Below are 12,288 nucleotides of genomic sequence, written 5' to 3' on the forward strand. Positions count from 1 at the left end.
CAAACCCTCAGTCCATCCTTCACCCCAACCAGTTTTTCAGAGTTTGTTCCACTGAAATCATGAGCCCCTCAGAGTCATCCATGAGGGTTAGACTCAACCTATTCTAAACCCCTGTTTAATGTTATTTTGACCTCTCCCCATTAGTCACCAGTGTTCTTCATGCATCTAGAGTGGCAAATCCTTTCCAGATTTTCAGTTGACTTGATTTGGTTGCCCAGGTCCATAAGAGGAATCACCCTCTGTTGCAGCTATAGCCTTAAGAAATGTATTTATTTTCTTGTCTTGTCTTATTAGGGCCACACCCACAGCATGTGGAGGTTCCCAGGCTAGGGGTTGAATCAGAGCTGTGGCTGCTGACCTATGCCACAGCCACAGCAACTCAGGATCCGAGCCCCATCTTTGATCTACACCACAGCTTACCACAGTGCTGGATCTTTAACCCACTGAGCAAGGCTGGGGATGGAACCTGAGTTCTCATGGATGCTAGTCAGATTCTTTCCTGCTGAGCCACGATAGGAACTCTTGAATTTCTTAAATAGTAAGACTTGAGGAGTCCCCAGATAGTGAAGCAGATTAAGGATGCGGTGTTGTTGCTGTTGTGGCTGGGGTCACTGCTGTGGCGTGGGTTTGGTCTCTGGCCCTGGAACTTCTACATGTCACGGGTGCGATAAACAAACAAGCAAACAAATAAGACTTTAAAGTTGAAATGACTCCCTGATCCACGGGCTACAACATGGATGTGGGTTTGCAGACATGAAGACGCCATGAATCTCATTGTCCGTCTCCATCAGAGCTCTTGGGTACCACGTGCGTTGTCAGTGCACAGTCATGTTTTGAAAGGAATCTTTTTTTCTGAGCAGTAGGTCTCAACATCAGGCTTAAAATATTCAGCAAGTGTGTCGTTAACAGGTGTGCAGTCATCCAGGCTTTGTTCCTCGTTTACAGAGCCCAGGCAGAGTCGATTGAACATAATTCTTAAGGACCCTGGGACTGTCACATAGTAAAAGAGCACTGGCTCCAACTTCAAGTCACCGGCTGCATGAGCCCCCCACAAGAGGGTCAGCCTGTCCTGTGCCTCTTTAGGCCAGGCGCTGACATTGACGCCTCCACTCTAGCTGGAAAGTCCTAGGTGGCCGCTCCTTCCAACAGGAGGCTGTTTCGGCTACACCGACAATCTGTTGTTCAGGGCAGCCACCTCCGTGCATGATCTTAGCTGGATCTTCTGGGTAACCTGCTGTAGCTTCTGCGTCAGCACTTGCTGCCTCGCTGTGCACTTTTACGGGACAGAGGTGGCTTCTTTCCTCACACCTCGTGAACCAACCTCTGCCGGCTTCAAACTTCCTTCTGCAGCTTCCTCACTTCTCAGCGCCCCTAGAGCGGAAGAGAGGTAGGGTCTTGCTCTGGATCAGGCTTTGGCTTGTTTGATCTTCCATCCAGACCACTCCGACTTTCTCCAAATCAGCAATAAGGCTGTTTCGCTTCCTACCATCTGTGTGTTCACTGGGGGAGCGCTTTTAATTTCCTCCAAGAACTCTTCCTCTGCATTCACAGCTTGGCTGACTGTTGGGCACAAGAGGCCAAGCTTCCCCCTGCCTTCTTCACGAAGCTTAATCATGCCTAACTTTTGATTCAGAATAAGAGACGTGTGGAGCTTACCTGTGGAGAAGCAGGTTAATGATCCGGGGTTGTCGCTGCAGGGATTCAGGTCACTGCTGTGCCACAGGTTTGATCCCTAGCCTGGGAACTTCCACGTGCTGAGGGTGCAGCCAAAAAAAAGTGAGAGATGTGTGACTCTTCCTCTTTCTTGAACACTTAGAGGCCCTTGTAGGGAGAGCTACATGGTGTAACTTTAGTGTTGTTATGTCCTAGGGAGCAGGGAGGCCGGAAGAGGGTGAGAGACGGGGAGCTGCTGGTCTGTGGAGCTGTCAGATCACACCCAACCTTTATGGATTAAATTCCTGTCTTAATATGGGCGCAGTTCATGGTGCCCCAAACAATCACAATAGTAACATCGAGGGCCACTGATCACAGATCACCATAACAAATATGGTGATAATGGAAAAGTTTGAAATACTGTGAGAACGACCAAAATGTGTCTCCGAGCAAATGCTGTTGGAAAAATGGTGTCAGATTTCCCATTGTGGCTCAGGGGTTGAGGAACCTGACATGGTGTCCCTAGGGTTGGGGTTCGATCCCTAGCCTCAATCAGTGGGTTAAAGATCCAGCATTGCTGCAGGCTGTGGCTAGATTGCCCATGAAGCTTGGATCCTGTGTTGTTGTGGCTGTGGCATAGGCTGGCAGCTGCAGCTCTGATTTGACCCCTGGCGTGGGAACTTCCATATGCTGCAGGTGTGGCTGTTAAAAAAAAAAAGAAAAATGGTGCTAGTAAACTTGCTCAATGCAGGGTTGTCACAGACCTTTATTTTTTTTTTTAAAAAAAAACACAGTATCTGCAAAGTGCAACAAAGTCAGTGCGTTAAAGTGAGGTTTGCCTAACTCTACACTTGTGTGGGGAAATCTTGGTAGAGTGAGTGAATAACTCAAACAGAAGAGCAGGGTGACAATTCTGGAAAGGTAAATGCCTTGAAATAAATACAGTTTAGGTTGACAATCACAACAAATGTAAATTAACGTATGTGTTCCAGTCAGTGTTTGTGGAGGGTTTTTGCTAAAGTAAGACGTGGCTCATTTGCTCACTGTTTTAGGATTGTATATTTGAAAGTGAGTGTGTGGCATTTGGTAGCATGTGATCAGGCTGATGCTTGCTGGAGATTTTGGTGATAAAACAGGATTTTCAGAAGATAATGTACAACATGTTGTCTTCTGGGCTTTGTGGAAGTTAATGTCATGTGACCACAGTGTTTCAAGTCCATGTGAAGTGTCCGTGCGTGAGCGTTTGGCTCAGGATGAAAAAAGCACAACACATTTTGCAGTGTTATGTTATAAACCATGTGTTCCTCCTCCGTCTGATTCGTTTTGGGGGAAATGACAATTTTGTGTATTAGTATGCAGTGAAAAAAGGAGAAGTTTTTATAATTTATCAGAGCACATGAACGATTACCTCTTTAAAAAATGCCATGCTGTTTTATCTGGGGATAGCACTTTTATTTTTCCCCCGGGGAAAAAAATGATCAATTATTAATATTCCCTGGGATGGTTCTTTTGCTTCCTGGAATCTGCCTGTTTCTTTGCACAACCAGTCTAAGTTCACAAATATTGTTTCCATCCTCAAATTATGTGAGGGGTCATCACCCTGAGTTAAAGTATGGCTTTGTTATTTCTCTGTGGTTGAATATTTTGAGTAGTGAAACCTATTTATCATAACCTCAAACCCTGCTTGAGAATCGAAATACTTGCATAATGTACACATGCTGGACATGCTGATGCTACCCGCTGTTCCATTTAAAAATGTCTTATTTTAAAATTGTCTTATTTAAAAATGCCTGGACTTATTTTTTATAAACAGCTTCTCTGCCTGCTTTGTTCTTGCCATATTGCTGTTTTCAATTGATTTAATTATTGCTCAGTATCATTTTTTAAAATGTACATTCCATATGTCTTTTTTTCCCCATGGGGGAGATTGTTTACCCTTTTTTATCATGTTTTCCCCATTTCTGTCCATTCCTCATCATAGGCCTTCCCACCACCTGAGGCTCGGCCATAGCTCTGCCCGGTTTCCCAGCAGCTGCCAGTGAATGCCCTCGGCCCGTGCTCAGCTCCGTCACCATGGGGACCGCTCAGGTATCGTGTGACCCCTTTCCCTGCTACCAGGCCACATCTGCATGGTGGGGGGACAGCCCCAGCAGTAGTGGTGATGGAGGTATGGAGGGCATGGAGGTGATGGAATTGGTGGAGAAGATGGAAGTAATGGTGGAGGTAGAGGTGATGGAGGTGGTGGAGGTGGTGGAGGTGGTAGTAATGGAGGTGGAGATGATGGCAGTGGTAGAGGGGATAGGAATGGTGGAGGTGATGGAGTTGGAGGTGATGGAGTTGGTGGAGGTGATGGAGATGGTGGAGTGATGGAGGTGATGAGAATGTGGAGGTGATGGAGGTGGTGGAGATGGAGGTGATGGGGTGGTGGAGGTGGTGGAGGTGGAGGGAATGGAGATGGTGGAGGTGATAGGGGTGGTGGAGGTGAGCACAGATGCTGCAGAAACCTCACAGCTTCTGGGGGAGGTTTTCCCTATTCAGATCGAGATGGGTCTGTAAGCAGCTCAGGGATGCAGTGCTGTGGTTGGGGAGGTAGTGAGGGAGGCCGAGAAATCCAGAAACCCAGGGAGGTGATGTGAGATGAGGTCTGGGTTCTGGTCTTGCAGATGTCACGTGTCACACGTGCTGTTACATGTGTGCACGGAGGAGGGGGCTGGCGGAGACCGTGGTTAAACCCCACACCCAGGATGGGACTTATCTAAGAGGGACCTGATGATCTTATGGGGTTTTTAAAGGGCTTTCAGGCATTGGTGGTGGCGGCTCTGCTTCTGTGTGGGGACACAGGAAGTCACAGAGCTGATGGTGAATGAAGGGGGATGCACAGGTCCCTCCAGCAGAGATCTCCTCTGTCCCTTGTCCCTCAAACACCAGGACTGTGGTGTGTCCTCAGGACAGCTGAGGGGCCATGTCCACTGCTCACCCATCCCCCCCACTGAGTGTCTTTGGGAGCAGAGACCTGCCCTTTCCCCCTCCTGGCAGTAAATAACCAGTCAAAGTCTTTATGGCTGGAGACGTTTCATTTACTCTTTCAAAGGAAGAGGGACAGTTTGCAGTATATCATCTTCTCACTCTGGAAAAGATTTTTATCGTGAGGGATGTTGAAATTTCAGATGGACCCTCGTCACTGGCCCCTGGTAACCTTCCTCTCATCTGTCACCCTGGTGGTTCTCCCCTAGGGGGGCGTCTCCCGCATTTGCCCCCCCTGCTCAAATACAGTCCTTCACCTCCTTGATATTCCCAGAAAAGCACATTGACTTGGGGTCTCAGGGTTGCAGCCAGGAGCATGGTCACTTCTTGGTGGGAGTTTTGGGTCAGAGCCTTGACGGGACCAAGCCTTTTCTTTCTTTCCTTAAAAAAAACCACTTTCCCGTCTGGCTCAGCAAAGACCAGATGAGTGGCCTGTTCAGTGCCATTGTCAGCTTGTTAGCCAGACTCCCTGAAGCTAGCGAGGCGCTGATTTCCATGAATTAGGTCAGTTCTTAATTGCAAAGAACAAAATCTACTCTGGCTTGTGTAAACAGAAGGGGGTTTATTAAAAAGGCTGTTCGGCACATCATGGACCTTTCCGTGGGGTCTGGATGAAGAAATTCTGTGTGCGACCATCGGCCCTGGGGCCCTGGGGCCCTGCGTGATGGGGAGTCGCCCCCGCAGGAGCCTGTGCCCTGCACAAGGAGGCCCGGTGCCCGTGGGCCTGTGGGCCCTTTGTTGTCGTTGTTGTTTGTGTACCTGTTATGCTTTGGGAAGGGGAGGAGCACAGCAAGGGCAGGTAGCAAAGGTGCAGGGAGGCTGCTCAGAAATGCTGCCCCAAGTGGGGCCACTGCAGGGTCTCCCCCACTGACCCCCCCTTTCATCCCCACCCTGTCAGTGGTGGTGGCTGTTCTGTGTAGAAGTGAAAACACGATTACTTCCACCCCGAAGGAGCCCCTAGTTCTCACTCATCACACAGTCCAACTGCCAGTCTAGGGTCTTGGAACAAAGTCCATTCAGTTCAGCATCAACCCCCGCCCCTCCCGATTTCTGTGCAGCCTCCAGGAAACCAGACAGATTGGCTCAGATGTGTTAGTCTCATTTTAAATACATTGGTGGCACAGTGGAGAGAACCTGTGGAAAGTGATGAAGTTCTAGTGTCTTCGGGGTGGGGGGGTCTGCACTCAGTCTTAGGGCCCCTCCCTCCCCATCCTGCCACCCCACCCCACCCCACCCCCACCTCCTGGCTCTGCTAGTCTGGGGTTGTGATCTCCTGGATGGAGGGCTGCTTCACTCAGACTCCTGTTTCTTTGGTGGTCTTGCCCATGTGGGGGTCACTGAAGGTTTCAGGTTCATTGGCACAGAGTTATTCATAATTTTCCCTAATAATGCTTTTATTATCCGTAGAATCTGAAATGATGTCGTTTCCCTCATCTAGATGTTCATTTGTGTCTTCTCCCCTTTCTTCTCCTTGAGTCTTAGGTGTGTCAGTTTTACTGATCCTCACATGACCCAGGTTCTGGTTTCAGTGATCTTCCTTGTAGTTTTTGTATCCTGTTTCACTGACACCTGTCTCTGGTCTGGCGCGTGCTTCCTTCTGCTTACATTGGTTCACTTGCTCTTTGTCAGTTCTTTTAAATGTAGGCCCCAAGGTCAGTGATTTGAGATCCATCTCTCCTGATGCAGGCATTGAGTGCTGTGACTTTCCCTTACCGGCCATGGGGACTTCTGTCTTTGTAGAAATGTCCTGGAGAAGTGGTTGCAGCATGTGGACCTTTGTGATTAGCTGGATGGGACATGTCAGATGTCCGTCCCTGGATGCCACTTGCCTTTTCAGCCTCTTGGTCCAAACTTCCAGCCTGGGTTTCCCTGGGCACATGGATTCTACCCATCGTTTTCATTCAGAATTCCCTTATTCCCTTGCATGGATGGCAAGTTCTTGTTTTCCAGCTCTGTTTGGGATTTCTCCCTTGTTTCTCACCACTGTCATCTGTGTGCATGGGGGCAAGGAAAGGGGCTGTTGGAGCCTCCATCTCCCCCATCCTGTGCTTCTCCCACCTTCTCTCTTCTCTCTTGTTAGGGGGACTAGAGGAGGATGCCCTGGCCAGGGAGGCTGCTCCATGCAGGGGAGGCTGCTCTGGCCAAGGGAGGCTGCTCCGTGCAGGGATGGGGGGATGGTCCATGCAGGGGATGATGCTCTTTCCAAGGGAGGCTGCTCTGTCCAGGGGGGTTGCTTTGTCCAGGACAGGGTCCTCTGTCTCCCTTTAAGTCGACAATTCTTAAACAGGGCACTTTTGCCCCCAGAGGGCACTGGCGATGTCCGGAGAGATTTTTGGTTTTCACAACATAGGGGAGGGTACTACTGTATCTCAGGGGTTGAGGCCACAGTGCTGTGGAACATCCTGCAGTTCATAGGACAGCCCCTCAAACAAGAATTATCTGGGGAAGATGTCAAGGGGCACAGCTGGGAAACCTGCTTCATTTATATGGTATGTGCCTTGGTATCTTCAGGAGTCTGAATAAGGAGGATGCCAGCATAATCCTGATATAGAACCACTTCTCTTCAGGGTGCGGACTTTGCATGGGGGCTCTTGGGACAGTGAATGGTAGCAGTTTGCGTGCAAACTCATTTAAGTGGATTATATTTAAAATGTACATTTGGACTTTTGGGGATGACAGCAACCTCCTGGGATTATTCAGATGGTTATCCTTTCACTGATGTAATGGTTCGGTGTGAGTAATTACCTGCATGACCCTCACGTTGGTAATCATTATGATTGCATCCTTCCACAGAATTTAGAACAGTATTTACATTTCTGTTGTGCTCAAATAAGGAAGCAAACAGGCTGAATTTTGATATTTTGTCTCATTTAAAATCAGAAATTATAGAAAAGGTTCTTAGCACTGATTCCAGGTCAAACCGCAGTAATTACAAATGTAGAAACCTAATTTATTTTGCAAAACAAAATTCACTTTCCTCAAGGTAGCTGTGAATAATCTGGAGATGGGGCCCCTGCCTGGTGAAGCTTCCTAGTGATGAATGACAATGACAGGGCCCTTGTCCCCTCTGACTTTGTGCTTTAGCGGTGAGTCTGACTTTCAGGCTTGTGGAGACAGAACTGCAGGCCCAGAGCGTTGTGGGGGCGCATGTGTTTTTAGGGCTGGGGCTGGGACAGGACGGGTCTGTCAGCTGGACTTTCCTACTGTGCTCATAGCCCATTTTTTTCTGCATTTTGTGCAGACATTTGAGAGACGTGTCAGGGGCAGTGGCCTCACTCAGTTATCCAGAGAACTCTGGGGGCACCTAGTGCCCTTACCTGAGTGAATTCAGATTTTTCCTTTGTAACAAACTCATTGGCTTAAACAACGCAAACTGATTGCCTTAGAGTTCTGCAAATTGGAACTGTGACACGGTCTCTGTGGGCTCGGATCAGGTGCCCTCGTGACTGCTCCCTCCTGGAGCTTCTGTGGGCATCTTGTTTGTAGCAGGGGCAGCAGGTCAGATTCCATCCTGACCTTCCCAGCTTTCAGTTCTAGCCCCTTCCCTCAAATCCAGCCTCTCTGAGGGGCCCCCCTCCCATGCTCTGCTTTGGAGACACATTTGATTATTTGGGATGATGCCTCCCCACCAGGCCCCTCACTGAGTCCCTTTTCCGAGCTCTGAGATTAGGGCGTGGACGTCTTTGGGCCGTCATTCTGCTCTGCAGTGTAGATTTCTCATTTAAAACTACATTCGCCTTTCATCTTTAGTGATTTTTTTTTTTTTTTTTACTGTGAATGTGAACAAAATTTCTACATTTCCTGGAAAATGGTCGCTGAGTAATTTTTCGTCCTTGACCTCTATCTCAGGACGTGGCAGGTAAGAAGAGCTCCATCACCACCACTTTAAAAGCGCTGGTCCTGAGGGTGAAGATCCCCCCTGGAGAACCTGCATCTGTAGCTCCACCCCAGTGCCGTGGGCTTCCCTCTCACATGAGGTTTGCAAATGCAGTAAGATGTTGCTTGATTGAGCACAAAGTGAGTGAAGCACAGGGTTCGCCATCGTGAACGGGGAGTGCAGGTTGTCATTTGCCTGTGGTGGGTCAGCGTTGACCACAACGTCAGACCCACCACAGGATGTGGTTACGAGGACCCACTTTGTGACTCTGCCCCATGAAGCAGAGCCAGCCCTGTGTGGGGCCCAGGGCCAGGTTGCACTGCAGATCGGGGCTCTGGCATCGCCCAGGGTGTACTTTGCTGGGCCTGGATGTGTGGACGGGGTGTTGCAGCAGGACGCACCACAGATCTGAGCAGGTGCAACTGAAGTGCTTTCCTGCTTCTTGGTGCCACAAACTGTTAGTACCTCAGTACATTTTGTTGAATGGGAAGAATGATTTCTAGTTGAAATCATTGTAAATTTCATTGTTGTGCACACTTCTCTGCATTTTAATTTCTATTTCTTTAGAGTGGTTGGATCTTTTTGCCTTAAAAAAAGAGCTGGCTTCCTCTAGGGAGTCGGTGTAGAGGAAGAAAAGCTGTTCAGAAATAGAGCTTCTGGGCCATGTCCTCATCACCTGACTGTCCCACAGCCTGTTTAGAATGTGGAGGTCCTGGAGGTTTCATTGTCGATTCTTCCCAAACTCCACTTTGTTTCCCAGAAAACCGTTTAATCCACATTAAAGACTTTCAAGACTGAGACTATACTAACTCAGGCAGGGCTGTTCCCTTCTGTGTTACGTGTGTGTGTGTGTATCTGTGCATGTGTATCTGTGTGTGTCTGTGCTTATATGTGTGTGCATATGTGTCTGTGTGTCCATGTATGTGTGTTTGTGTGTCTCTGTGCATGTGTATATGTGTGTGTGTGTTTGTGCATGTATGTCTGTGTATCTATGCATGTATGTGTTTGTGTATCTGTGCACATGGTGTGTCTGTATCTGTGTGTGAGATCTCAGCTGTGCTCGGGACACTTCATGAACTTCAGGTGTGCACTTGTGTTACGACCTCTTCTCGATATTAGGCTGAGGCACCAAGTTCTTGAAATACTTAGCAAATGATGAAATAATAAGCCTCTTTACGATGGTGGTTGTTTCAAGCCTTCACATTTGAACTTTCCTCCCGTGTTGGCTGGTCCCTTCTACTCACGGACACATTCCTTCTTACCCCTGGGGTGGTCACTGCCCTCTGATGCCTAGACTTTACCTTGGGTAGTGAGCACGGGCCTTCTCTGCTGTGAGAGGGACTTTTGGTTCAGGTCCGAGGACGCTTCTTTGCCCTGAAGACCATCTCCAGGAGGATGAGCAGGCCTGTCCTTACGTAGCAAACAGGTGCCTGGGTTTACAGAGCTGTCTGTGACAGTAGAACATTGTGGTAACACAGTGGCTGTGTTGTCCTTGAGAACTTTTCTGTCTTAAATTTAGACACATCTGACCTGGGGGAAATCAGATCTCCGAGCTGGGTTCTGCCACTGTTGAGGTGCCTGGGGCGCTCATCCACCGAGGGGACAAAGTGATGGGCCTGGTTGCTTTGCTTTCCTGTAAACCTGCTGCTGTGCTGCCCAGCGCCTCCCTCTTCCCAGAGACAGGGATGCTCAGCCCCCACCTTGCTCAGAAGTGTAATCGTGAAGTTGTCACTTTACAGTCATTCTTGGTGACTTGCTGTTGAAATAGGTAAACAGAATGCCGGGTGTGGATGGTGAGAAACCTAAACAGAGTGCAGCAGGGGGTCTGCACCAAGCTCTGGGCAGATGCGGGGACACATCTCTGAGTGTCAGCCTGGGAGGCTCACTCAGTGAAGTCGGGAGCCAATTTTGAGGTGCGAGAGGAAGATGGAAGTGCATGATTGACTTGGTTGGTCGGGGGGTGGGGTCGGTGCTGAGCAGGTGTGCTTGGTGAGGTTGATTTGGTGCCAGACCTGGAAATGTAAGTTAGAAGGTTGACTTTCTAAAAAAAGATTTCTTTAGAGCGGTTTTAGGTTCACAGCATAATTCAGAGGAAGGTACAGAGGTTTCCCGTGTCCCTCCTGTTTCCCATCGTCACCACCCCTCTGGGTGGTGCATTTGTTACAGCCTAGGAACCTCCACTGACACATCACCATCACCTGGAGCCCATGGTTCACACTGGGGTTGGCTGGGGTGATTTTATATGCTTTGGTTTCATGTATTTATAATGGTGATGCTGAGCATCATCCATGTCCTTTTGGCCATTGGTACACTGTCTTTGGGGAGATGACCATCCAAAGCTTTTGCTTGTTTTTGGAGTTCCTATCGTGGCGCAGCAGAAACGAATCCGACTAGGAACCACGAGGTTGTGGGTTTGATCCCTGGCCTCGCTCAGTGGGTTAAGGATCCGGCGTTGCCATGAGCTATGGTGTAGGTCGCAGACGCCGCTCAGATCTGGTGTTGCTGTGGCTCTGGTGTAGGCTGGCGGTTGCAGCTCCAATTCGACCCCTAGCCTGGGAACCTCCATTTGCCACGGGTGCATCCTTAAAAAGACTAAAATAAAATAAAAACAAAGCTTTTGCTCATTTTAAAAACTAGGTTATTTGTCTGTTACTGAGTTGTGTTCTTTCTATATCTGAGAAACACGTTTCTTATCAAATATATGATTTACAAATATTTTCCTAATCTGTGGGTTGTATTTTCACTTTTTTCATGGTGTCTTTTGAAGCATAAAAAGTTTTTAATTTTGATAATGCCCAGGTTATATATTTTTTCTTATGTTGCTTGTGCTTTTGGTGTCATACTTAAACCACTGCCTACTACAGGACATGAAGATTTATACTGTGTTTTTTTTGAGGGATTTTATGGTTTTTTTGCTCTTATGTGTACGTCTCGATCCATTTTGAGTTAATTTTTATATGTGGTGTCAGGTAAACGTCCAGTTTCTTTCTTTTTTGTGTTTGGATGTCCAGTTGTCTCAGCACCATTTGTTGAAAAAACTGTTCTTTCCCCACTGGATTGTCATGGTGCTTTTGTTGAAGGTCAGTTGGCTGTAAGATGTATGGGTATATTTCTGGCCTTTCAGTTTTATTCTGTTGATCTATAAGTCTACACTTTTTTGGAGTACTTTGTAGAACTTTGTAGTAAGTTTTGAAATTGGGTATGTGAATCTTTATTGTCTTTCAGAATTGTTTTGGCTATTCAGAGTCTCTCTCACTCTCTTTTTTTTTTTTTTTTTTGCTTTTTGCATATGGAAGTTCCCAGGCCAGAGGTTGAATCAGAGCTACAGCCGCCAGCCTATGTACGCCACAGCCACAGCAATGCTGGATCCCCAACACACTGAGTGAGGCCAAAGAGTGAGGCCAAGGATTGAACTTGCATCCTCATGGATACTAGTCAAATTCGTTTCCATTGCGCTGCAATGGGAACTCCCCAGAGTCATTTGTAATTCCATGTGAATTTTAAAATCAGCTTATTGATTTCTGCAAATAAATTATATGAGATTTTGATGGAGATATTTAAAATGTAGATCAATTACTATTTTATAAATATTAAGTCTTCTGACCTGTGAACATGATATACCTTTCCATTTATTTAGGTCAACAGTATTTTGTACAGTATTTTGTAGTTTTCAGAGTATACATTTTGCACTAGTTAATTTTTTTTTGTCTTTTCTAGGGCTGTACCCGTGGCAT

At 47.6% G+C, this 12,288-nt stretch overlaps 1 protein-coding gene across 1 annotated transcript in view; it reads left to right on the forward strand.

The window, feature by feature from the left end:
• The window catches only part of DLGAP2 (DLG associated protein 2), a 657,437-nt gene that overhangs the window by 92,550 nt on the left and 552,599 nt on the right, over nt 1-12,288 (forward strand). The window contains exon 2 of the mRNA XM_047772228.1: nt 3,635-3,741. Coding sequence (XP_047628184.1) covers nt 3,727-3,741 — 15 coding nt within the window. The 5' untranslated portion in view covers nt 3,635-3,726. The remainder of the gene's footprint in view (nt 1-3,634; nt 3,742-12,288) is intronic.

This window comes from Phacochoerus africanus, chromosome 3, assembly GCF_016906955.1.
Source record: "Phacochoerus africanus isolate WHEZ1 chromosome 3, ROS_Pafr_v1, whole genome shotgun sequence".
Taxonomy (NCBI): domain Eukaryota; kingdom Metazoa; phylum Chordata; class Mammalia; order Artiodactyla; family Suidae; genus Phacochoerus; species Phacochoerus africanus.